Source organism: Micromys minutus (genome assembly GCF_963924665.1).
Source record: "Micromys minutus genome assembly, chromosome: 10".
NCBI classification, from domain to species: domain Eukaryota; kingdom Metazoa; phylum Chordata; class Mammalia; order Rodentia; family Muridae; genus Micromys; species Micromys minutus.
The window spans coordinates 28,306,837-28,334,303 of record NC_137979.1 but is presented as its reverse complement, the minus strand read 5'-3'; the positions used below and the strand labels follow the sequence as shown (position 1 = coordinate 28,334,303).

Genomic DNA, 27,467 nt, shown 5'->3' with positions numbered 1-27,467 from the left:
GTTGGCATCCAGCTCATAGTGATCCTCCTGCCTCAGCCTCCCAAGTGCTAGAATTACAGATGTGAGCCACTACACCCAGCCTTTATTACTATTTTTTGGTGATGCACTCTCTCAACCTTGACGTAAACACTCCTTACCCTATCATAAGTTCTCGTCCTCCCGTCATACTGGTAGACAGGACTCTTTAGTAGATGGGTCCTGGAATCCACCATCTTGCCTCCCAAGCCTCCCTCACACTGATACATACCACCTAATGAGACAACACACACACCCGGGACTCACAAAGCTGTGGCATTTAAAGAGACTACCGAAAGACTGCACAGGGATATAGAACTTCTACACCATGTTTTCAGCAGGTGGTCGCTAACTGCTTCCCAGCAGTAATGTCAGAACCAACTACGGCTTTGTATGGCAAGTGGACTCCCAGATCTGGAGCACTTGAGAATGGCTGCAGTCCTACTTTTCCTGTATCCTACCACTTGCTCCCTCCAAATTCTGTCTCTAATGATAATCTGTATGTCTGTCTTTTCCCAATTAGGGTTATGATGAATTAAAAAACCCAAGTCCCTGGCTCCTACCCAGATAATCCTCAGCAATGTGGACATCAACAAAAGCAAGCAGGAAACAAATATGAAGACCTCATCAGTTTTGCTGAGCTGTGGTGGGTTATCTCCAGATGTTTTCTGTACTATTCTCAGGGGCATATTTGCAGCAAGTAGGCCAGTGTTAAAGAGGCAGGACATCAACAAAGCGATGGTATCCTAAAAGGAACCCGTGCCCTTGGCTGAGCCCCCAGCCCGTCAGCCTCACACTAGGAGCTTCTACTTTGTGCAGTGAAGACACCTATCTGGCTGTGCTTTAATTACTGGCAAACAGTGATCTGGGACTTCAGCCTCAAACAGAAGCCAGTGTTCAGTGTGATCTAGCGGGAGCCTGCAGGGGTTTCTCAAGAGGAAGTACTTAATTTGGCAGGAGCTGGCAATGACAAGTTTTCTTTTAAAACAAATAAAGATTCTACCAAAAACTACCAGTTTATTTCTGGTGTCTCTCTTTTCCAGTTGCAACTCTACTCCTTAACAAGAATAAATCAAAAGACCCACAATATCAGTCATGAAACATTAAAACGTGATAGTATGTACATAAATACTGTCTATATCAACTATAGAGAAAAGACAAACCTGGGAAAAATTAGGGGAAAAACTTCGGTCAAGTGTTAACAGGGATAACACAGAAAACTTTGTGTTCAATAGGTTCTATGTATGTAATGTAACAATTAAAATATAATTTGTGAAGTTAAAAAAGGGGCAGAATGGGGAAACAGCAAGAGAGAAGAAATCAATTGGAAAACCACAACTATTAAACTCAGAAGGCCCACAGAATATTCAAGTAACAGAGGGTTAACACCCCACAGTATGTATTCATTTTACAAGAACACACTGACTCTGCTGTTTTTCAAGCCTGTTTCCAGGTCTTTAGTTGAGAGGCGGTGGCAGAGCTGTCATCCACAGGTGGGGACCCAGCAGGAGGGGCCAGGACGCACCCGTGTGGATTCCACTGGCCCCACAGCAACTCAGGGGCTGCATTTCCACCTCTGACCCCACCTCTCCTAATGCATTTCTCTATAGATGACCTTGAATTTTGCTTAGGGTTCTCTTTGATTTTCAGATTGTTTTCTTGGGGAAAATTATTTGCTTCGTAGGTTTCTATCAGTAGGCTGATTACCACTCTCTTTCCTGTAATGATCGATACGTTTTGGAGTATCAGAAGGAATGGGAGTCTCAACTGCCTCTTAAAGCAAAGCGGAGCCTGCAACTTCTTAAACTCCAAAGAGGGCTGGAGAAGGAGGCTGAGAGCAGTGACTTCCCTCTGCCCTTCAGCGAACAGGTTTTCCTCAGGCCTGGGTGAGCATTTCCAGTTCCCAGCTTCAGAACCGCCTACCCCATGTTTCCTTCCCTCAGCCAAACAGGCACATCTTTTCTCAGAGGGCAAAGTGAGAAGACATAGGTGGCAGTTGATTGAAAAAACAGCAATTTGCCTTTGATAAAGGTGCTCTTTAAAATTTTTTTTTGAGGTTTGAATTTTTAGAAAATAAAAAATGATATAATGATCTTGCCATCCAAATCAGTACACATACATACACATGTACACGCACACACACACACATACATGCATGCACACACATGAAAAAACCCAAACCCTGCATGAGCCAGGAATAGTAAAATGACCAAAAATATTATAAAATTAACCAAATAAAGTGCATGTTCCTTACATATTACACCACCCCTTTAACAAACATTTTCTTAGAAAATCATGTATGTGGGCTCAGGATCACATGGTGTTATAGAAGGGGTTGGTTGTCCGTTTTTTATCATTTGCTCTTTTCAGTCTCCTAAGGGGATGAGTTCTGCCATGTTGCTGACGGGGTGCCACAGCCAGCCCTGGAGAGGGGCCTGTATACTGCAGACCCTGTGTCTGTAGTAAAGGAAGGCCTCCTTTAGAACTAGTCAATTCTGGTTTTGCCTTGGGGGGCAAACACTGCTGACTGTAACCAAACTCTTTGGCATACTGCACACGGGGCCTCTCAACTGGCTTGCTCTGTACAATACACTCTGCTGTTTTGAGTTGTTCTACAAAATACTTGGTGGGCTGTGGGGTCTGGTGGGCACCTGAGCTTTCTGAGGGCTCATGGGCCATCAAGGCATGCATGCCTGAGTCTGTTCTGAGGAAGGGCTGAAGCAATTTGAGATGAGGGGATTCTGAGGAGACAAGCTCTCTATCCGGTAAGTAGTCTTTACAAAGGTCCAGGTAATTCAACTTGGCAAGAGAAGCCGAGCGCCTCATTTGTGATGTTTTGGAGAACCCTGCCTGGAAGATCACACGAGACTCAATGTCTTTAGCATGCTCCTTCACCACACCAGGGCTGCGGCTGAGATCTCTTATATTTTCACTACTAGAGCTATGTGGGATTCGACAGGCTTCGGGTGATAGATCCAGTTTTTTCTGTAACACGCCAACACTGTCACTAACTTTGTTAATTAAACTCAGGTCTTCATTAGTTAACGGGGAGGAGGTGTGTGCCGTTCTACTACCACTGGAAAGGAAGCCCCCCTGGCTGTCCTCCCAGCTAACCTGCTCTGGAGACAGTTCGCTGTCTGTGGTACTGCTTTGCTCTGTGCAGCCTTCCAGGTGAACCACGGGATGGGGATGCAAACAATCTGAGCTGACAGATGCTCCCTGGGTACTGCAGCTGACAAAAGGTGCTGCCATCTTGAAGGGTGTAGATGAACTGTCCCCTTTGTCTTGAGGGCTACTTAACACAGGGGTTGGGTCAGTGGGTCTGTCACACTCAGAGGAAGAATGAGGCAGAGGTAGTACTTGGGGAGGCAGAGAAACCTGGCTGGGGTCCAGAGTCCTGTTCAGATTTTCATCCAGAGCACAAAACATAGTAATAGACTTCTCCATCTTCACCTTCCTCAGTCCTTGTTTCTCACAGTCTTTGCTGGGTGTTGTCTCACCTCCTGGCTCAGTGTGATCAAGTGACGAAGTAACTGTTGGTGTATACTCAATGATTTCTATTTTCTTGGGGAGGGGTAGAAGAATGGCCTGGTTTGAAACCACAGTCCTCTGCTTCTTTAGGTCTCCTTCCTGTTTCTTACTTCTATTATCCGACCCTGGGCAGTCCTGAGGAGCTGGCGAGTGATGGTGCTCCGGCAGCTCAGGGGCTGAAGCAGTGGGATGCTGCTCACAGTGGGATAGTGATCCGGCTTCAGCACCACTGCATTTCCCTTTACCCTTGCTTGGCTCGGCTTCTTTGAGGAAAAACGAATGTTCCGGGGTGGTTTCATCACTTTTCCATTTTGGCATTAGGTCTGCCACAGAAGAATCATTCTTAGAGTTTTTGCGATTGGATAATGTGGGACCTGCAGAGGCTGTACCATGGTTCTCTTGCTCTTGTCGCAAGCGCTCTTCAAACTCCAGGGTGGCGCGCCTCACAGACCCAGGGCACCATTTGGCACCAGGGTGCATCCCTGGGCCCCAGTCATGTTCCCCCTCAACTGGTTCCTCTTCTTCCAAATCTACTGTGGATGAGTGTGTGGTCGGACAGCCTTCTTCTGGGGCATACTTCCCCAAGTCTCTGGCAAGTTCTGGTTGGACACTACAGAAACTCTCGTCCTGCTCCAGATGTCCAAGTTTGTTCTCAGGGGCTTGTGCTCTCTCCAGGGGCAGCTCGTGGATGGTGGTCTTCTTTGGTGTATGGCATGGGTTAGAGAGGATGTCTCCTTTTAACTGAACCTGCCCAACTCCTTGACTAATAGACTCAATTTCAGTGACAATTTCTTTGACTGAAATTGCATTTTCTGAGTGAGATTGCATGATGATGTCTGGGCTGACAAGTTCTGAGACTGCCTATAAAGAGAAAATAGTGAGATGGTTATCGAAAGTTGTGGCTTCACTGAAAGTGCTAGTAACTCACTTAGTAACCCTGTGATCCAAGAAAAACTGTCTATGAGAACTTAAGTTATGGTGCCAAGTGCATAGGTTCACTGTGCTGTCAGACCATGGGAACAAAACAGGATTTATCATCAAAGCAGGAGGCAGAAAATGTATTATAAGGTATATGACTGTTTACTAAATTTTGTTCTGTTTACCCATGTAAGGTTTTAATTCAGGACTCTGTTTATGTGCAAATAGCTATGGGGGCTTTTATAATTCATATTTTCATAGTACTATTAGCTTCTAGGACTTAGACCATAAAGAAATAAATGAAACCATTTCCTAGTTAGCTTATTAACTTCTAATATGGTAGTAACTTACTCAGGTGGTGATCACAGGTCTTTCAAATGCTTGGTGGCCAGTTCAATATACCCAGTTTAAGACAGGACAAGATGGCTGTGGCTGCCATCTGATGTACAATTTGAAGATTTGCTGCCATTTTCTCTCTCAATAGCTTTCAACAGATCACCTACATTACTGTTCCTCCTGGTTGGGAGAATGTGCTTTGTATCTGACCTCACAATCTTTAAATTTCTTTCTTTCTCTCTTTCTTTCAAGATTTTTAACTCTTATGTGTAGTGTATGAATGTTTTGCCTACATGTATATGTGTACCATATGCATGCCCAGTGCCTACAAAGGTCAGGAGAATGCACCCCACCCTGGAAACAGAATTATGAATAGTTATGTGCTAGGAATCAAACCTAGGTCTCCTGCAAGAACAGGTACTTTTCCTTCCTCTCTTCCTTCCCTCTGCCCCCAGGGTTTCTCTGTGTAGCCCTGGCTATTTTGGAACTCATAGGCAGATCAGGCTTTCCCTCTTAAGTACTGGGATTAAAGGTGTGAGCCACCCCTGCTGGCTCCAGCCCTTCCTTTTCTGAGACAGGAGAACAAACTCATTACATAGACCAGGTCTTGAACTCAGATATGCCTGTCTCTGTCTCTCTAGTACTGAGATTAAAAGCAGGTACCCCACACCTGGCAACAATCCCTAAATTTCATGTGGCTCCTTCTGGGAAAGGAAGACTTGGCCTAGCCAGCCATTTCCCTCAGTAGCCTTAGAACCCTTCTTCTCAAAGGAATCCTTCTGCTCCTTTACAAGGTAGATATCTTACTCCTGTCCAAGGTAACAATTCCCATGAATTTAGGACAAGACTCCCCCAGCCCTAACCGCCCCTGCTCAAAGCAGGTTTCACTGCAAAAAAAAAAAAAAAAATCAAAATGTATACATGGTCCTTTTTGAAGTCAGTACATTATGACAGTCAGTCTCCTTTGCTAACATTTTATGTATGTGAGACTTAAAAATACAATATTTACTTAGGAATTGTGCTGGTTTTTATCCTTTAAAAGAGTCTTAGTTGGTATAAACTAACAAGGCCAGTCTTGCCTTTGGGGAGAAGCTGCCAGGACATCAAGCAAAGGTGATCTTGGCAGAACTGGTGAGCTGGTATGTGCACGGGCCATGAAAGGAGTGCTCATATGACCAAGGACTCAGTGGGAGGCTATTTCTGTCAATGCCACTACACGGGCTGCTTTATAAAGAGAGCTTAAACCTTCTGACTTCCCACAGAAACACAACAAACAAAAGAGAAGTAGAAGCAAACGTTGTCTTGGAGTATTTGTGAAGAAACAACAGATGAAGGCAGAATAGAAGGAAATGACCAGATCTCAAGTATCTAACCAAGGCTGGTGATAAAGTTCACTTGGTAAAGCGCTTCTCTGCTATGTACAGGACCATGTGTTAAACCCCTAGTACTGCAAAATAAATGTCCCATAATGAGGTCCATTAAGATCATTAGGGAAAGTTTTATATGTTAGGGTAAACTTGAGATTTTGTCTCAAAAAAGACAAACAAAGCAACTTTTTTGGATCATCTATGGTATTTCCTCTTACTACTGAAATGATTCATAAGAAATCATACATTATCACGAATGGTGGCACACACCTTTAATCCCAGCACTTGGGTGACAGAGGCAGGCGTATCTCTGAGTTTGAGGCCAGCCTCTCACTACTGAGTGAATTGCAGAAAGGCCAAGGCTACACGGAGAAACTTGTCTTGAAAAACAAAACAAAACAGAACAGATCAAAACATATGCCACTTAGGCATCTTAGGATACTGGCTTCTCACAAATTTATCCTACCAAACTACCTTTTGATTCTTGAGTTCCATAGGACTGGAGAGAACTTCACTGATAATTACTAATAGCATCACTAAGCTCAGCATGGACATCTTGCTACTCCAGCAACTATTTACCTGTGTCTAGCTTGTGAACTTTGAGACAAAATGTTTCCCAAACCAACCTGTCCTCTCTGATGCCATCTCATGCAGGTGGCACTGTGACACCTCATCATTGCTGAGCTTTGACCTGAGTCCCAGCATCCACAGAACGAGCTCTGGCTAGTTCTCTCTTCTGGTATCTCCTTTCAGAAATGCTTCCAACAGGGGATAGAGAGATGGCTCAGAGGTTAAGGGCACTTGCTGCTTTTGTGGATGACCTGAGTTTGACTCCCAGCACCTACATAGTGGCTCACAACCATCTCTAATTCCAGTTCCAGGGAAGCTGAAGGCCTCTCCTGACTTCTGTGCGCACCAGGCACACATGTGGTGCACATTTATACATGCAGACAAAATATTTATACACATAAAATAAATCTAAAATGACACCAAAGCCTGAAAAGATAAAGTCCTTAAAAAGCGCCATGTTTTAAAGGAAGGTCTCAGCTGGATTTTTTTACTATTTACTAGGGAAATCTTTACTAACATCAAGAATGAATCAAAGGGCTGCAGAAAAGGCTTAGTGGTTAGGAGCGTGTATAGAAGAAGAGAGCTCAGTCCGCAGCACCCATGGTGGGCAGCTTATAAGCCCTTGTAACTCAAGGTCTGGGGGAATCTTACTAGGTTAACCTCTCTAGGAACCTTGTGAACTGCCAACTCAATTAAAGAAAAGATAATTAAAGAAAAGATAGGGCCAGGGGTAAAGCTCAGTGGTATAGACTGGCTTAGCATGGGCGAGTGTCCCCAACCCCTCCCAAAGACATTAACACAGCAAAATCTTCAGTCATTTCTTTGGTGAGAATTTCATTAAATAGAAAACCATATAGCAGTTTTACCTTTGACTGGTCCTCATCCACAGAAGATTCTTCAGATGCATGGGGAGTATTACTCAAAGAGCTGCTTCTCTGGTCATCGGCTGTCATTTCTGAAGGTGACACTTCGAGCATAGACAGGCGACAACCCTCACTCCTTCCTCCACTTAATTCTTCTATCCTTGAGTGAGAAAAAGACCGAGATCGAGTTTCTTGAGAAAGCTCTACAAATTTCTCTAGGGCACTAAAAAAATCAATACGATCTGTACTAAAATCAGAGATGGCAGCTTGGCAACTGGCTTGGGGGCTTGGTGACTCCAGATCAGGTGACATGGGGAGGTCTTTCAGTCTCGATGTCAACTCTTCCATTGGTAGTAAGTGGACATTCATGTCTGCTTTCAGTGCGTCTGTCTCCAAATCTTCCACTGCTAAGTCTGGGAACTTGTTGGCAATGTCGGGGGCCTGTCCAGGTTGGAGTAAGGCTTTAGACGCATGGCAGTTGTCAAGAGGGAACTTTGATTCACTGAGACAACACCCTGACGAGCATCCGTTGATGTCATTTAAGTTTAATTCATCTTCAATCTGTCCAGCATGAAACTCTTGTGAAGAAAACTCCAAGCAGATGACTCTTTCTTTGGTTCGTAGTCCTTTCTGATTTACATCTTGTGGGACCACATGTTCCACAAAGACGGGAGGCATGGCTGCAAGGTTCTCCACAGTCTTCACCTCAGCAATCTGGTCTGCTGAGGTGGTCATCTCCTTCTTGTTGAGCTCAAGCCCAGGTTTACAGATGGGTTCGTGGTGGTCTGAGAGGTCGCTATCTGAATGAGATCTCCAGAGTTTGTTATGTCGCTGTTTGCTGTGGATAACACAAACAGGTTAGTGAGAACAGTCAACATCCTTCTAGGACCCCACATCCAGAGAAACCTTATCTCCTGCAAATCCTTGTTCCTATTCATTAGTCCAAGACAAAAAGTACTGCAAAAGATGCACAACTTACAGGAATAAAACTCAACACAAACAGCAATAGATGGTTGGGATCTGAATTTTTTTGAGACAGGTTTTCACAACAGAGTCCTGGCTGACTTGGAACCCACTATATAAACCAGCTGGCCTCAAACTAATAGAGATTTCCCTGCCTTTGCCTCCAGAGGGCTGAGATCTGACTTTTTTTCTGAAATCAGATTAATAGGAGCTAAAATGTTATTAATAGTCACTACTGATAATCAAGTTCTTTCGTGGCACTGGTAAGTGTGAGCTGTGGACTTTAAACATTTACCATTTGTGCCATACTGTGGCACACAGTATAAGTATAAGATAAGAGGACAACTTGGGAGAGTTGGTCCTCTCACTCCATTGCCTGAGTCCTAGGGATTGATCCCAAGTTGTCAGGCTTAGTGGCAAGCACCTGGCCTGTTGGGCTATCTCACACCCCTGTAGACTTTCTTTTAAGAGTCAAGTGTAGCAATAGCTTTCCAAATTTAATCTTTAAATAATCAGTTCTTCCTGTAAGAAGTTTTCTTGACACACACACACACACACACACACACACACACACACACACACACACACACGCACGCACACACAGACTGGGATTCAGTTCCTAGTAACTACATGGGACGTGGAAGATGACTTGAAGAAACAGTGTCTTCCTCACATAAGAACTGAGACTGTGACAGCACACAGACCTGCATAAGTTCAAACCAGAAGAAATCTCTCAGCACAGAGAAAGGGACACGAAGTCCCACCCCTACCAAGAAGCTATTTGCAACGGATATTTGCAGGGAAAGGGAAACCAGTTTTCGCCACCAGGGTGACACTGGATATATCAACTATACTCTAGAACAGGCCCCAACACAACATGGGTGCTGTTTTTGGGGTGCTTTTTTGTTTTTTATTTGTTTTACTGGTTTTTGTTTGTTTTGACCTATGCTATCCCCCCCCCATAGGGAAAGAATAGGGAGGTGGGGAAGACTTGGGAGTTGTGGGAGGGGAAGGAATACAATTAAAATATATAGTATGCAAATTTAAAAAATTAAAATATTAAAAATCTTTTAAAAAGTTTAACAATTCAACCAGAAACAAAACAAAACAAACCCCCAATCTAAACATATAAGTCATTCAAAGAGCAATAATTTTTCAGAGGTTCATTATTAGAATGAAAGCTTATATAGTAACTCTTGTTGCTGGAGCTCAAGTGGGGGAAACTGGTGATCAGGATTCTTCTTATTTTTATTTGATGTCAGTAGAGGCCAGAAGAGGAGTCAGATCTCTAGAGGCTACCCAAGTATGGGTGCGGATACCAAATGTGGGTTGCTGAGCCTTCTTTCCAGCTCCAGGGTATTCGGTCTTTTGTGTGTGTGTTTGAAACAGGATCTATGTGGCTTTTTCTCACTATGTAGAACAGGCTGGCCTTGAATTCACAGAACTCCACCTGCCTCTGCCTCCTGACTACTGGGACTAAAGACATATACCACCATGTCTGGCTAAGGTGATCATTCAGTTAGAAAATAAAGGTGGCCTAGTAAGTCTGGATTGAATGTGCCGTTACAGAATGAAGAGGAGAATAAAGGACAGGCCTTTCCCACCAACCCCAGAAACCACTACATAGTCATCCTTTGGTTATTTCATGATGTGACGTCTGATGATGAAATTCACTTCAAGCTACATGCTTATAGAAAACACAATTCTCAAAGCTCCAGTCAAAATGTCTCAGCTGCCTGTACAGTTGGTCAGAATCACCTGCCCAGGGATTAGATCTTAAATATGATGCTTGACAGTCCCCATGACTTAATAGCAGACAAAGAACAACCTAACTTCTGGGTGGAAAGGGAAACTCAGCCTCAAACAATTTGCCCTGGGCTCGGGGCCACATGTGGGCTCTGCTGAGTCATGTGCCTACAATGATGTGACCCTGTTTTTTCTCAACTCCACACCTGCTCTCAGCTCCCTCTGGTGTCTGCTGCTTGGGTGTGGTGCTCTGACTCAGGCCTTCGCAGCAGAGGGTGCTTTCCCTCCAAGGGAACAGGTCAAATCTGTTTATTAAGACAAGCTATAATCAGTTAGCTGGCTGTACTGTGGAGTTTTTACCCTTTCAAGCTGCATGACCTCCAGCCACCCCTAGGAGGAGACAACATAACACACTGCACATCTCAAGTGAGAGGCAAGCTGACTGCTGTGGGTAAGCGTGGTCTAAACTGTGTTATTACCAAGGCTGGTTCGCTTCCTATGGAAGTTTCTTTACTTAGCTCGGGAGGCCTTTGTTTCCAGGCCTAAATGCCACCTGTTTTCTAATTTCCACACTGTGAATTATTGTGGGGTTGTTCAAATGGGTCTTCTCACTTAGCACTGTAAGATAATTCCTGTGGTGCATGTGACTGAAGAGACAGCTCAGAGTGTAGCAGTTCTTAGCCATCTGATGGTATAAAACAGCAGCTGATTTGACTAGCCAACAAACAAACGAGAACTTTCCATTATCTCAAGAATTCCTCAAAGTATAGTTTAAAAAAAAAAAAGCTTGCAAATTGCTTATCAGTCAGGGCTGGGGAGATAGCTCAGTGGTTAAGAGTGATTGTTTTTTCAGGGGACTCAGGTTCAATTCTTAGCATCCACATGGTGGTTCACAACCATCTATAACTCCAGTTCCAGAGAATCAAATGCCCTCTTTTGACCTCCATGGGTACCAAGCATGCATATGATGCACATACATACATATAGGCTAACATACATAAAATGAATAAATCTAGTACATTAAAATATTGCCAGTCAAGAGGAAATATGAAATGGAAGTTATGCTAGTGTAAACAGTGAATGTTTCAGAAGAAGTAGCTAATATCACACACAGCCTGCTTCTCAGCAAGGACTTCCTTCTGTTCTTGGAGTTTGATGATCATCAGGAAATACTTCATATGGGCTTGGGAATACAACTGACACCTACTTATAAAAGAGTAAGAAAAGGAAACTCTAACCCAGAGACTGGCTCCAACATCACCGCTAAAGCACCACATGTCCCCACTGACCTGCACCCTCCTCCCTCCTGAGCTCTGTGCTTATCATCTGTGCCTTTCTCTTCCTTAAAATGTTACGGCAGGGATTTAAAAAAAAATCAATCAATTATTTTTTAAGATTGAATCTTAAAAACATTGTCCTGGCTATCACGGCTATCACTGTGAAGACCAAGCTGGCTCTGAGCTCACAGATATCTGCTTTCCTCTCTCTGCTGAGATTAGGGGCATGCATGCTCACCACACACCTGACCTTAAAACATTATATTGACTAAAATGTTATTTTCATAAAGTGAAATGAATGTGTCACAATTAGTTTGTCCATATGGTTGGCTACTGTAAATATTGCCAGGAACATTCTTATGGCTGCTGAAACTTTAGTCTCTCAGAGGTGTCATGCAATAGAGTGTAATACATGGGTCATGGCCGACTGTGCACCACTGGTTTGCTGGTAACACTAGATTGCTTTTCAGCGAGGCTCTGTTTGGTGTATTCTAATGCTCTGACACTGATGGGACTTGGTACACAACATTAGGTCACATCTATTATTTTAAACGGGTTAACCTCTAATCCAGCTGGCCCCCAACTCTCATTCTAGGCAGGCAAGTAAATAAACAAGCTGCCAAAAAGGAACATCAGAGTTGGCCTGTGGCCTAGATGATGCAACCATGCCTTAGATCTCCCCTCCCTTGAGTGGCCTCTGACCTGAATTTGGAATCATGTAAACACAGGCACACATATGACTGGGCCACTCTGCGTAACAGTTTAGTTTTCTTATTTATTAGATGAGCAGAAAAGAAACGTGATTGGTAAGATATATAAGACATTCCATTCTCTTCCTTCTGCTTTCTTGCTACATGTTAGGTAATAGCATCAACTCTTAAGAAATGTTTACAGAAGAAAACATTGCTAGAAATGTAGGGCTAGGAAAATAAGACCGGGTGTGGTTACCTTCTAGGGTATCAGGAAAAGCAGTGGGCATTTCTGTGAGTTGTGCACAGTCCTGGATATTTTCAATTATTTTACCAGAAAGTTATTAAAAAAAACCTTCTATGCCATAACTAGCCTTGGCTGTCATGGGCCAGAAATCTATGTCCTTTCATTTCAGGCTCCTTGCTGCTTGGCTGACAGCTATGTCTAAATAGACTGCTCGCCACCAGAAAACCAGGATAGGAAGAAAACCCTGCCACCGTTGGCTCTCATAACCAAAGTGGACATGTCTGAGGACATGGAACACAAATTCTTCCTAGCTGTCACTTAGTTTTCCTTCTGCCCCTGGAACCTAATACCATAGACACATGGCTCAGCTTGCAAATGATCTGCTTGAAACTTGAACCTGTCTGACAGAGCATAAATCTGGTTTGGTGTATTCTAATGCTCTGACACTGATGGGACTTGGTACACAACATTAGATCACATCTATTATTTTAAATCCTTGTGGTAGCAGGAAGAGCTTCATAACTTGCTCTTCCTGCTACCACTCCACAATTATAAATACAGAAAAAATATGTCATGAAAAACAGCAATAGTTTAATTATACCATCCTTTTTAGGTCTTTGAGTGGAAGACCAACCTTTTCTGATATTTTAAATGATGTAAGATGTTCTTTGCATTTCCAAGGGTTGACATGTGACTGGGGCCCTCGTGCTCTCACTAAGACTGTAATCAATTCAGATGTTACTATAGGAATGTGTAACTCAGAGGTCACTGCACCAATCAGCTCCTTCCAATAGACTTCTGGCACAGCCAGTTAAGTATCTAGCACTGCTCTGGGTAACTACAGTTATAGGATGCTGGGATCACAATTCTAACTCTTTGAGAATCACCATGTGTTTCCTATGATATGAAAAGAAGATCCAGGAAAAAAATACTATTAAGGAACAACCAAACTTTGGAAGTTGTCTCTGTCTAACTGCCTTTCAGGGAGGTTGCCCCACATCTGTAGAACTCTACACAGGTGACACCAGTTAAGTGTGTGTGTGATGGTGGGGGAAGGCTGATGCCAATGGAGAAGGATAAAGAACATATATGAATGCATGCTTTTTGGGTAACCATGGAGAAAAGAAATGGTGAGAAACAACCCTTAACACATAGTGGTACAAAAAATAAAATAAATAACTTAAACACTTGAGAGATGAGGCAGGAGAATTAGGTACTCAAGGCCAGCCTTGGATACATAGTAGGTTCAAGGCTAGCTTGGGGTATGTGATAGCCTGTCTAAAAAAACACAAAACAAAACATGTTATTTTATGAAAGAAACTAAAACAAAACAGTAAACATAGACTAACTGGTCTATCTTATCTGTCTATCTATCTGTCTGCCTACCTACCTACCTACAAATCAACAGGATCTCTCTATGTAGCCCTTGCTGTCCTGGAGTTTGATATGTCTAATAGGTTGGCCTTGAACCTACAGAGAACTGCATGCTTCCAAGTGCTTGGGTTAAAGGCACTGTACTGCCTCTCTCAACTTCATATTGATGTTTTAATTTTACAGATGGGGGTCAGGTAGGAACTAGAAACACAAGTAACTTCTGAAGGTTGCAGCACATAGGTGAACCAGGAACAGAAAATAGATTTAATGAGGCAAATTCTGTGTTTTTTCCTGTCTGGAGTTTGCCCTCCCTTTATGAATCAGGCTCAGGAAGTCAGGATGGAACAGAAAAGGAAAGGAAAAGGAAAGAGGAAGCGTGATTCTCTGGGGTTTATGCTGCCCTTCATATCCTCATTTAAGATTTGTTTCCCTGAAATTCCTTTAATGTCTAAGAAAACCACATACTGGGGGAGGAGTGCTGGGGAAGGGAACCAACCCAACAGCTTTCAGTAGCCTGGGATTCCAGAATAAATACTGAAGTTGGCAGCACATGTAGTGTCCTCCCTCTCAGTAGGTCACATGAGGACATTGCCTAACATCCGTTATGTGTGCTGCATGTGTCTGGGAACATGTAATATTTATGTTCTCCTCAGATGCTTAGGTACCTTTTCCTTGTGCCCAAAAGGACCCCCATGACCTAACTTAATGTGAAAGTGTCATCGAGGTTGTTGCTAAAGAACCAGAACTCCTTTGAAACAGAGGAGGACTGAGTATTCTCCCAGCTTCTCAAGACAGAGGCTCAGATGAAATCTTTCCAAATGCTGAGTAAATGGGAGGGTTGTTAGTGGAGACCATATTGCTATGTTGTGGTCACATTTTCACAATTCTTTGGGGCTGGAGGGCGGCCCCTCTGTGTGGATAGGCTGAAAGGCTATTTAACATTTTGTTCTGTGGAAACACAGCCCAGATTTGAGAGTCAAAATCAAGTCATGAGACTTGCTGGAGTCAAACCCTGGCACCAGCTGCAAGTGCTTTTAGACAGCTGTGCTATTACCCTAAAAACACAGCCTAGAACTGCTCATAGGGAAACAAACCAATCTATCAAGCCAGAGAATTTCAGCATGTGACAGCTCAAGAAACTAATTCTCAAGTCATTTACCATATGATACGAGAGTAGCTGAAGGTGATTTTTAACTCCTAAGGGTAATGGAATGAGAGGCAGAGAAAGCCACTCACACCCACCTGGCCAGCAAGATCCCTTGGTATTCTTCTAGTTGTCTCATGAAGCTGGGGTTAGGCTTGGTCACTGTTCTTCTTTCCTTCACATAGTCATAGGCTCGATCCAGATTCCATCCATACTCCTTCATTGCATAGGCAATCACAGTGGAGGCTGAGCGACTCACCCCCATTTTGCAGTGCACAAGACATTTAGATCCATGTTTCCTAGTTGGGAGAGTGATGGATGGGAGAGTGAGGTGAAATAGACAAGATGCCGACAGACAGTACAGTGTAAGAGATGGGTTTCAGGTTCCTGTATTGCCCTTTAACTTTTTTTTTTTGCTATGCAATGTTTTCATCTTTGTACATCCATCCATTTTGAGACAAGGTTAGTCTTAGTAGCCCTGGCTGTTCTGGAAGGAACAAACTCTGTAGACCAGACTGGCCTGGAATTCAATGATTCACCTGCCTCTGTCTCCCCAGTGCTGGGGTTAAAGGTGTGGCACCACCATTGCCGAACTCTCTTTTTTTCACTTTTAATATTAAGCCTCTTAATCCACTCAGTAAAGATCTACCATATATAACCTAATGTACGGGTACAATTGAGTTAGAGAAACAGACAAAAATCAATGTCGCAGCGCCCTGAATGTGAGCGTGGAGAGAATTTTGCATTTGGAGTTGGAGGTTATTTCCTGTGTGGTGGAGGCCAGTTCCCTCACAGCCCTCAGGCACATCTTCTGGCTGGCACGCTCCCAAGTTACAGGTGTGGTAATGACTCATCTGATTTGTTCTAATAGAGTTATTTCTAGTTAAGTTCCCAGGAAGGGCTCTGACCCTGGAGGAAAGCATAGATGAAGCTGAGGTTTTTCCTCTATTCTAAAGATCGCTTTTCACACAATATCACAGCCCCAGGGAACTGGAAGAAAACATGTGACATATCATGTGTCATTCTCAGTGTTCAGGTGGAACGAACGAGAGCTGCCTGTTTGTGTTTTGCATGCTTTGAAGTGAACTCAGGGCTCCACACATACTCTAAGGATGTGCTCTGTCACTGAGCTATGTCCCAGTCCCTGTGGGCTTTTAATACAAGGGAAGGAAGAGAAAACAATGCTACTGCAAAGCAAAGAAAATACTTCAATCTTAATGGCCAAAGCTAGTGATCTTGGATATGAACATCATTCAGTTATGTTCCAATTCTAACAACATAGTGTTGCAGCACAAACTAAGTCATCAAGGGTCAGTTAAATGCATGAATAAGCTCTGCTTATTCATCTGCTGATCACATCTTCCGGTTGTTGAAGAGGAACTATTTTAGAAACTGGAGGAAAAGAACTGTAACTGTTATGGCTACTGATCATGGACTCTAATCCTTCCGAGTAACTGTTCTAATAACCAAAACATAGACACCTGAGCAAAAGCAGAGAAGCTGTTCATGAGCTACATGAATGACGGAAGAATTGTCAGTGGCGACCCTGCTGAGGTGACTTGCCCAAATGAGTGAGCAAATAAGCTACAAGAACACAAAGCACGGAATGGGATAATCTTTCTGAATTTGAAACCTCTATGGTTATGTGTCTATGTGGGTGGGCATCTGCGTGTGGTGGTTCACATGTGGAGCTCATAGGATGACTTGGAGGAGTCAGTTCTCTAAAATTCTACCATGTGGGTTCTGGGGATTAAATTTAGCCTTGGAAGCCATCTCGATGGTCCTTACTATAGAGTTTGTATTAGACTAGAGTTAGGAAGCCAATGCACAACGATTCAGATAAAAGTTTAGACGTGTGTGTTCTGTTTTCCAAATGAGCTCTAAAAATATCAAATTTTAGGCCTTTGCCTATAGGTATAGAAAATGCTTCAACTTGGACAAGCCTAAGTAAAGTAAAATTTATTCCCTGTGAAGACACCTTTTTCAACTATTACTTTTTTTTTTTTTTTTTTTGGAGACAGGATTTCTCCGTGGCTGTCCTAGCACTTGCTATGTAGACAACTCAAAGGTCCACTGGCCTCTGAATGTGAGATTGAAGGTGTGCACTTTGGCATTGTTCAACTGGGCTTTTTAAGTGCTCAGCTTCTAATTTATTTAAGAAGGTTAGTTTTCACCTATTCTACATTTCAATTTCACCCCTTAGTCCCTGCATAGAATTGTCTAGACTAAGTTTGCATTGTAACATTAGGAAGAGGGCCCTGTAAAAGAAATATATAAGGAGGCACTATATCTCAGACTCTGACTCAAACTTGGGAAACTCATGAGCAACAGCCTCCATTTCCGACCTTGGTGCTTATGATGGTTATTTTGGTTAACAACTGGACTACATCTGGAATAACCTAAAACCCCAAAATGGCTAGGCACACCTATGAAGATTTTTTGCTTAACTAAATCATCTGAAGTGGGAAAATACACTTCTAATTATCTTTGAGGTAGGAAGACCCACCTCTAATCTGGGCTCCACTCTCTGCTGGTAGCCACTGGCATTAGAGCCTACTTCTTCAGGATTCCAGTGTATACTAAAGACCAGCTGAGGTATCCAACCTCATGAATTGAACAACTACTGGATTCTTGAACTTTTTGCTTATGTGCAGCCACAGTTTGGTTAGCTTGATTGCAGCCTGTAAGTCATTCACATAAAAGCATATGTATGTGCTATAAGTTCTGTAGCCCCGACTAATACAGATTTTGGTGCCAAAAGTGGTTCTAGAGCAACAGAAGTGTAAGGATGAATCTTTTAAACATCTGGACTATGCTTTCCAGTTTGCTAGCATCTACAGTTGTCAAAGCCTCTCCTGGGAGTTTGCAGAGTACTGGAAGCCCATGGTGTGAAATATTTTACAAAATTAAGTAGATTTTATTATCCTGATTTACCATTTATGAGAGGCAATAGATTTGACGCCTGTCCTGTCTATCAATATTGTTAAGGGAAGTTAAGACTGATTTTTAAAGAAAGTTAAAAACAAGTGTTTCTCATTCACTAAAGATGGCTTGAGTGCTGTCCCTTCTGAAGAGGATGTGGCTAAGGAGCTCACTTATGATTCTTCCCAATGAAAGGGTAAGTAAAATTGGGAAAGGAAGTCCTCAGAACTTTAAGAGTCAATTAATTTGAAGATGACCTCAATGAAAGGCCAGAGAAAAATTTCACCATTTACAGTATCTACAAAAAAGTCAATAACTGGAAAGATTTTCAAAGCTCACTGTTTGAATGAATGCCTTATATTCAGAAAAGCCCAGTATTATACCTGTTCACAATAATGTTTGCTACAAAACTTACAAATATCCCCAGTGGCATTTAAAGAAGTTAATTTAGAGCCAGGCATGGTGGATAGTACATGCCTTTAATCTCAGCACTCAGTATATAAAAAAGCAGGCAGATTCCTGTGAGTTCAAGGCTAGCCTGGTCCATGTAGGGTTCCAGGCTATTTAGGATTATATAGGAAGGCTTTGTCTCAAAAAAAAAAAAAAAAATTCCTCCATTCTGTCATCTTTTTGTTAGCTGCAGCATAATTTCATTTAAAATTTTTTTCTGCATATCAGAAAATGAGGCTATATGAGGTTATCTTTTTTTTTTTTTTTTTTTTTGGAGACAGTTTCCTGGCTGTCCTGGAACTCAAGAGATCTGCCTGCCTCTGCCTCTCATTATTGGGATTAAAGGCATGTGCCACCACTGCCAGGCCATATAAGAAGCTGTTCTGTTCTATTCATTTGCTTAAAGGAAAAATGTTAAGTCATTAATTAATCTTTCATCCAGGATCATAAAAGCTTATTGCCTTTTCTTCCTTCCTACTCTTTTCTCTAAGAGCTTTCAGTAAACTGTCTCAGTCTCACCCCAGCCTTAGTTACACTGTGGAGAGGGATCAGAATGTGTGTGGGACAATACTCACTTTGCTTTAGAGATGAATTTGTAAGTGTCATTCCAGTAAGCCAGGAGATCTGTTGCCTCTTCATCATATACTCGAATGTTATGATACTCAAAGACTCCAGGGAAGAAGTTATCTATCTCTCGGGTGACGTTCAAGATATACCGAACCCTGTGAAAAAAACCAAAGGAGGGCATATATTCTCAGGCTAAAACTAATTTCCAACCCTGTATCTGCCATGTTCAATACCTAAATTCCATTTTCAGCTTATGTGTGGTTATACAATCTCATCTTTGACAGTATTTTGGAAACAGCCCTAATATCTATATACAAAAACCAAACTGATACCCACAGCCTAGCAATTTACGTTGCTAAAATTACCAATAATAAACTTTTATTTGGAAGTTGATTGTATAAAACCAGGCTACTGATATACTCCAAAAAAAAAAAAAAAAAAAAAAAAAAAAAAAAAAAAAAGAGAGAGAGAGAGAGAGAGAGAGAGAGAGAGAGAGAGAGAGAGAGAGAGAAAAGGGAAAATTTCTTATTTTTCTGAACACCAGATTGTTAGGCAAGAAGCTGTTGGAACTTGTCCATGGAGAGCTGGGCCTGAAATTCTTCAAGTCTGTCTGGCCACATTCCTGTTGAGAGTTCATAAACTGGAATGCTGGCAGAGAAGGGTTTATCTATTAAAAACTTCCCATCACCTCTCTCCCACACCACCTTAATTAATGCCTGGGTTTAATTTGCCAAAAGTTATATAGACACCACTAGAATTTACTGTAGCAACATAGACTCAGTTTTTTTGTACAAAACTCCTTCCTTCAAATAACCAAATGTGGGGTTCAATAAACTCAGTTTCAGAAGGAGGATGAAGAGGAGGAAGAAAAGGAAGGGAAGAAGAGGAGGAGAAAGAAGAAGAAAGACAAGAAGAGATATAATTACTCTGTGGTAAAGGCCAACTAGGCCCAAGATTTTTGAGACATGAATTGAATTTGCTTCAACCAGCACCAAAGCCTACTAATACAAATGATTTTGTTTTTTTTTTTTAATTAAAAAAAATGAAGCGCACAGTAGGATGTAAAATGATGCAACTGCTGTGGAAAAAAGCTCAGCAATTCCTGAGAAGGCCAAACAGTTACTACACAAGCATTAACCTCACTCCACAGTGCGCATGCAGGGGGTCACTGCAATGTTATTAACAATAGTCAAAAGGATGATATTAGTGGCTTCTAGAGGAGGGAAGAAGGAAAATATGACAGAGGCGGCATGCATAGTCTCTTTTTTATTTAAAGAAGTTCTAAGGTATTTGCATAACTCAGAAACTACATTCCACAGTGCTGTATACTTTAATTGTTAGCTACATTACATTATGCATTACTTTCAATAAAAGTAAAAGCAAGCACACTCAGTTTATTTTTTATTTAGTTATTATTTCAAGATAAGGCTTCTCTATGTAGCTCTAGCTTCCTTGGAACTCTATGTAGACCAGCCTGGCTGAAAACTCAGATCCATTTTCCTTTTCCTCCTGAGTGCTGGGATTAAAGATGTGAGCCACCATGCCTGGCTTGCTGATTTTGTTTAAGATAAAAATGAGGGGATGAAGAGATGCTCAGAGGTTTGGACTGCATGTTGCTCTGGCCTTCTCCTGGACTCTGACACAGAAAATTAATAACAAAATCCCAAAACCTAATCAGTCTCCTACGCTAATCCTACACTTCAGCGATAGTTTGTGATATCATCGCTATAGAGACAGGACAAGCTTTCTAGTCCTTTTCACTTCAGAGCTGAATGATGCCCACTGGTCACTGCTACTGTAACTCCTCCAAATTTCTTTACTGTATCTGCCACTATGCAATTTTATATGGAGTAACCCTCAAAGTTAGTTTCTAAAGTTATTAGATGACCTGAAAGTGACCTTAATGTTAAAGCTTGTGCTTTGAAATCCCATAAAGTAGTAGCAGGGGTCAGTGCATACAGTCTTGTGAATAAACACACACTAAGCTTCAGAGTCACTGAAGAAATAAGACCTAAGTAGTGGATGTCTGTACATCTATCTTCTTCCCCTTTCTTCCTCTCTCCCTCTCCCCCTCTCTACTCTCTTTTTGAGATGGTTTCCTTGTGTAGCTCTGGCTGTCCTTGAACTCAGAGATGCATCTGCCTCTGCCTCCTGAGTGCTGGGAACAAAGGCATGTGCCACCACTGCCCAGCCAATCTGTTACTGTTGTTGCTGTTTTAATTTGAATAGTTCTGTTTTTAAAGACAAGAGTCAGTTGCACTTTGTAGTTTAAGTCTTCTCAGAGTAAATGATGTCTCATATTTCACAGTAGGGCGATGGATAGCTACATACTGTACATTTCAAAAAGCAAAAAAAAAAAAAAATATTTTGAAGAGTTTTCACCATAAAGAATTGATAAGGGCTGGAGAGATGGCTTAGTAGTTAAGAACATTGACTGCTCTTCCAGAGGTCCTGAGTTCAATTCCCAGCAACCACACGGTGGCTCACAACCATCTGTAATGAGATCTGATGCCCTCTTCTGGTGTGTCTGAAGACATTGACAGTGTAGTCATATATATAAAATAAATAAATAAATTAATTAATTAATAATTGATAAATGGAGGTGGAAATTCCCAGCATAGCAGCTCTCAACTATCTGTAATCCCAGTTCCAGGGGATTTGATATACATGCAGGCAAAATACCTATACATGTAAAAATTATTTTAAAAAATTTGAAAAATGTTCCAGATGACAAACTTGATTTAAAACATTAAATATATGTATCCAAACATCACATGGTACCTCATTAATGTATACAGATTTAATGTTTCTATAAAATGTTTTAATAAAAGAAGCAATGAGATGGATGAGGCTTCTCTCCAGCTTGGATTATAGTCTAGTGTATGTATATACAATTTGATTATAATGTATCTGGCAAGCAGGGCTATGTCAAATATCAGATTTCATACTAAATATCACACATTAGGTTTTTAGAATTATAGCTTTTAAAAATTTTATAGGATTGTACATTATCAAAAACTGTGTCTCACTACCAAGGAAATCTAAGTGAACTTCTGCAGATAAGGCAGAGTCAGTGTTTTAAGGTACAACCAGGGTCTCATCTTCAAGGGACATGTCACAAAACCCACTGGTGAACAATTTATTTAGTGTTAAAAGGGCAAATGGAAGACACAGGATGACAGCCGAGGTCTTTGGATTCTTGGTCCAGTTTACAAGCTGATTTCCTCTCCTCATCTATCACTGGGCAAATGACAACTCTCACATGTGTGTGAACTTCTTATCATTCATTTACACTGGTGTGAAGCTCTGAGCTAGGTAGATATAAATTCAGAAGATGAAGATACAGTGCCTACCTTTAAAAGCTCCAGTTGGATGCTTGCAGCTGAGCATTGAACTGAAAACAGGGTCCCCAGTGAAGAAGTTGGAAAAAGGACTGAAGGAGCTGAAGGGATTTGCAACCCCATTGGAAGAACAACATTATCAACCAACAGAGCTCCCAAGGACTAAACCACTATCCAAAGAGTACACATGGATGGACCCATGGCTCCGGCTGTACATGTAGCAAAGGATGGGCTTGTTGGACATTAATGGGAGGAGAAGCCCTTGTTCCTGTCAAGGCTCGATACCCCAGTATAGGGGAAATGTCAGGGTGGGGAGGCGGGAGAGGGTGGGTGGGAAAGCACCCTCATAGAAGCAGGGGGATGGGGGATGGGATGGGGGTTATGGAGGGAAAACTGGGAAAGGAGATAACATTTGAAATGTAAATAAAATATATCCCCCCCCCCCTCAAAAGCTCCAGACCAATCCTTACTAATTAGAAATTTTCAAATTATACTTTTATATCTTCAACTAAGCAACTATTTTTCCTACTTGGAATTTTTTTTTTTTTTTGTATAAAAACTAGAAGTTCATTTTAGCAATTGTAAACACCTTTCTTGTCAGAAGAAAATAAGGAAATGTATGGTACCAGCTGGGACCTGACTCTTGGTCTATCATGGCATTCAGAAATGAGTCATTCTCTTCTTCCTCTGGCCTAGGCAAGCACTACCACTGAACTACATTTCTAGCAACCACATTTGATTTTTAAAGAGTGCCAAACACTTGGGCATTTGTTTTTCAAAGCCTTTCAATTAATACAATTGATCTTTCTTGGGAGGGAAGAGGATCAAACGGTTGAGAGAACAACTGTTTTGATTTTTGTAAATTATACCTGAGCACTGAAAGCAACTTTAAGGATTAAAGTTACCCACTGATACTTATTATATAAATATAAAAATCAAACAAGGGACTTCTGTTATACAGGGGTGTCAGCAATTGCTCTGTGTGCTCACCCTCGGTTCTGCAGGTCCTCCAAGTTAGAGGCATTCCATTCTGAGCCCTATGGAGCCAAAGAGACAAGGTTAGTGAGTATTAGCAACACAGCATCTGAAAAGGAACACGGGAAACAGAGGTTCTAAAAAGTGACTCAATAACAAGTACTCCATGCCCCTTAGCATCAGGAGTTTTATGTTATCATACCTAGTTTTTACTAATGATACTATAAAAAAGTTATCTTTTCCTGGGGGTGGGGGAGATGAGTGTGTGCACATGTGTGAACAGACAAGTGCCACGTGTGTATGTGGAGATCAGAGGACAACTTGACTTCCAGGAATTGGTTCTTGCCTTCCACCCATGTATGTTCTGGGGGTCAAATTCAGGTTGTCAGGCTTGGGGCCTCTGAGTCCTCTTGCTGGCCCCAATGATTTCAAATGTCAGAACCCACTATTCTATCTCCTAAGTACTGAGATTATAGGCATGCACCGGTAAAGTCAGTAGTAAACTCAGTTTACATGGTGTTGGGAGGTAGCACAGTGCTACAGGCAAACACTCTACCAATTGAGGTACATTTCTAGCCATAATTTAATTTTTGTAATTTTATCTTATTTTATGTGTGCATATATACACATGTGTGTGGATGTGGGTGTACTCATGCCATGGCATGTATGTGGAAGTCATACAAGGGGACAACTTGAAAGAGCCTTTTCTCTCCTATCATGTGGGTTCTGGTGATGATCTCAGGTTATTAGGGATGGTGGAAAGTACCTTTACCTGCTGAACCATCTTGCTGGCCTCTGGATTTTTCCTTTAAGAGAGGTTTATGGCATACATTTCCAGTTCAGGATAAAAAATTAAGAATATGACAAAGTGGCCCATTTAATTCTACACCATTTTTCTCTCCTACTACAAGTATAACTAGCTTGTAGCTGAATTTATTTCAAAATTCCCTTCTCGAAAGGATCTGTAATGTCAAATCTTGAAAAAGATAATCAGTAGTAAAAATTCTGCCACTTTAGTCATAAGCAAAATTATTCTGTGTCCAATACTCTTGTTTCCCTGGCTCAGCTTTAAAAAAAAAGTTGCTGTTTTCAAAAGGTCTGTATTCACATGTAGGTTTTTCTCAGCCAAGTCAGACACCCTCCAGGAGAGCTGCGGATACTAAAATCTGGTTGGGCAAAGGCTGGCAGCTCAGAGAAATTGTACAATCGTATGAGAATTTAGATGAATCTTTCCCCTAATAATAACCTGGCTACCACCAATCAGCTTCACTGCAGATTTTCTTTGAACTATGTTCTAAACATTCCTTCTCCATATCAGCTGATATTTTTCTGAATAAACAGATCTCTGTGCAGTGTATTGCAGAGTTGAGCATTCTTCCAGAGTGAGAGAAAATTGCTGCCTCTCCTCAAAGACTGGTTGAGCTCCAGGCATGGCAACTCTGCATGAAATGAGATAACTTTTAAGAAAGTAACTCTGCAACTTGAACCTAGATCTCTTTTTCCATGCCAATTGCTGGGAAAGTATATACCCACTGGAGAAGACAAAGGAGTTTGGATGTAGGATGTGTGGTCAAACTGAAAAGAAGCCATCAAAATAAATATGAGATGTTTAGACAACACCTTTCAAGCATTGGTTTTGGATATTGAATAAGGTTAAATTTTAGAATTTTATTTGGAAGTTATTTCCTTAAATACGAAACTCATTCACACCTTTAATCCCAACGCTCAGAGGCAGAGGCAGGCAGATCTTTTGAGTTTGAGGTCAGCTTGGTCTGCCGAGCAAGTTTTAAGACAGCAAAACCCAGTCTCAAAAAAACCCAACTTTTACTCAAATAAAAACTAAAATTTTACAATGTAAAGAAATGTCCAATTTTTAGAAAACCAAACTGTAGGTGAAACTGAAGATAAATTTTTCTTTATTCAAAATTAAGTACACAAATATATACTTTAAAAGTAAAAACTCTAGGGGTTGGAGAGATGGCTCAGTGGTTAAGAGGACTTGTTGCATTTCTAGAGAACCTGGGTTCAGTTCCCAGCACCCACAGGTTGGCTCACAACCATCTGTTCATAATTCCAGTTCCTAGGATTTGATGTTATCTTCTGGCCTCTGCATCAATGTGGTGTACAGGTATATACATACACATAAAAAGAAAACAAAAATGGTAAGAAATCTAAGCTGGGTATGATAGCATATGCCTATAATCCTACTCCTTAGAAGGAATAGAAAAGAAGATCCCCTGCCAGTTCAGCTTTGCACAATAATTTCATAGCTATAGTCCATTAAATCAAACTAGAGACAAACATGTTCTACAATGTCAAGCTTTCAACAGCACCAAATCTGACTGCATGGTAAAATAAACTCCAGAATGTTCAGAGTGCAGTAATCCAGTTCAGTCAGTTTCTGTATGTCTGTCCTTCTATCCCTTTTCCTGGCTTCTAATCAATTCAGTTCACATATGTATTCATTAGAAATTGGAAGGGTGGGCTAGAGAGATGGCTCAGTGGTTAAGAGCACTGACTGCTCTTCAGAGGTCCTGAGTTCAATTCCCAGCAACCACATGGTGGCTCACAACCATCTGTGATGGGGTCTGATGCCCTCTTCTGGTGTGTCTGAAGACAGCTACAGTGTACTTATATATAATAAATAAATAAATCTTTAAAAAAAAAGAAATTGGAAGTGTTAAACTACTGGATATACATAGTACTGGCTTCTCAATGGATAAGGATAAGAAGCATTTGAAACATATTTGGCCTTCTATCTACTCTCTCTGTGTGCGACTTCCTTGATGCATTACAGGTCACTGAGTGTTTGGAAACTATGAAGAACAGTTTTTAGTTATTGACTTCTTGGAAATTGTGAAAAGTAACTTGAGGGCTTCAAGATGCTGTGACATGGTTTTATATGCTTAAAAGTCCATGGCTGAGGATGTAGTTCAATGATAGCACATTCGCTTAACATGTGCAAGGATCAGGATTTGATCCTTAGCACTCCACTCCAAACAGTAGCTAAGCAAATACAGCCCAATAGACTTTCTGTTACAAGTAGGTCCCATTTGCTCTGATGAACTGTATCAGGCCTTAAATAGATTCAGTAGAAAGATATAAAAACCATCCTATTTAAATATATTGTATGAAACCACAGGCGACTGACATCTTTGACTCTGAAAACAGATGGCATTTTTAATAACCTAGAAGAAGAAATCCTTGGTTTGTAGCATTTGCTAAATTCCCTGGTATAAATAGTCCCACTATACTCAAGTTTTAATTCACATAAAAACCCATTGAAAGAGGAACTGGAAAGGCATGAGCAGCAGCAAAACATTCCTATCATACAATACATGCAAATAAAATGTACAAATAATAAAACAGTGTTAGTAAAATAATGTAGCAAAATGATTAGAAAGCAACAAGGCTTGAGTACATAGTGCCCATGCTTTTAATGTTAGTTACATTAAAAGTTTTTTAGATTTATTTATTTTATCTACATGAGTATTTTGTCTGCTTGATCTCCTGTGTACCAGGTGAATGCTTGGTAACTTCAGAGGTCAGGAGTGGGCTTCAGATCCCTAGGAACTAGAGTTACAGATGGTATTGAGTCATGTGGGTTCTGGGAATTGAATCTGGGTCCTTCGCATTAACAGTAAGTGTTCTTAACCAGTGACTCGTTTTTTTCAGTCCATTTATTTTGTTTAAATATAAAAAAGCAATAATCTCTTTCCTTCTTGTCTTGAGTCCAAAACTAGTTTCAAAATACCAGTTAAAGTGGTTTTAAAACTTACCAGGAACACATGCTCAAATATCTGTGTAGGACTATCCATTTGGCCAAGTATCACTATCATTTCATTATCTATGAATTCCTTAAATTCTCGCAAGTTGCACACCATCTGCATTTCCAACTCTGTGCGTATCTGAAACAGAGGTGATGTACTTTATTAATCTCTGTAAAGTTCCTCTGTGTTTTCAATACCATTTTAAACTCCCTATCTATTGTTATCCCACTTCTAGTTTTGGAACAATGAGGACTCAAAGTTGCTTACCTCTTTGGATGTGATATTCTCCAAATCCTTTTGCATCATAATCTCCCTTAATTTTGTCTTAATAAGCCTTTCTGTTCGCTCACGTTCAGTTGGTCTAAGAATAAACAAGTAGTGATTTTTCGTAAACAACTTAAA

General features: G+C 41.3%; 1 protein-coding gene across 2 annotated transcripts in view; it reads right to left on the bottom strand.

Moving 5' to 3' along the window:
- Positions 1 to 2,312: 2,312 nt before the first annotated feature.
- SSH2 (slingshot protein phosphatase 2) overlaps positions 2,313 to 27,467 on the bottom strand; it is a 99,518-nt gene continuing 74,363 nt past the window's right edge. For both annotated transcript variants that reach the window (XM_080924238.1, XM_080924239.1), the window contains 7 exons: positions 27,333 to 27,426; positions 27,075 to 27,203; positions 23,311 to 23,357; positions 18,988 to 19,134; positions 15,139 to 15,339; positions 7,604 to 8,438; positions 2,313 to 4,407 (listed from right to left, as the gene is read on the bottom strand). In XM_080924238.1, coding sequence (XP_080780364.1) covers positions 2,329 to 4,407; positions 7,604 to 8,438; positions 15,139 to 15,339; positions 18,988 to 19,134; positions 23,311 to 23,357; positions 27,075 to 27,203; positions 27,333 to 27,426 — 3,532 coding nt within the window. In that variant the 3' untranslated portion in view covers positions 2,313 to 2,328. The remainder of the gene's footprint in view (positions 4,408 to 7,603; positions 8,439 to 15,138; positions 15,340 to 18,987; positions 19,135 to 23,310; positions 23,358 to 27,074; positions 27,204 to 27,332; positions 27,427 to 27,467) is intronic.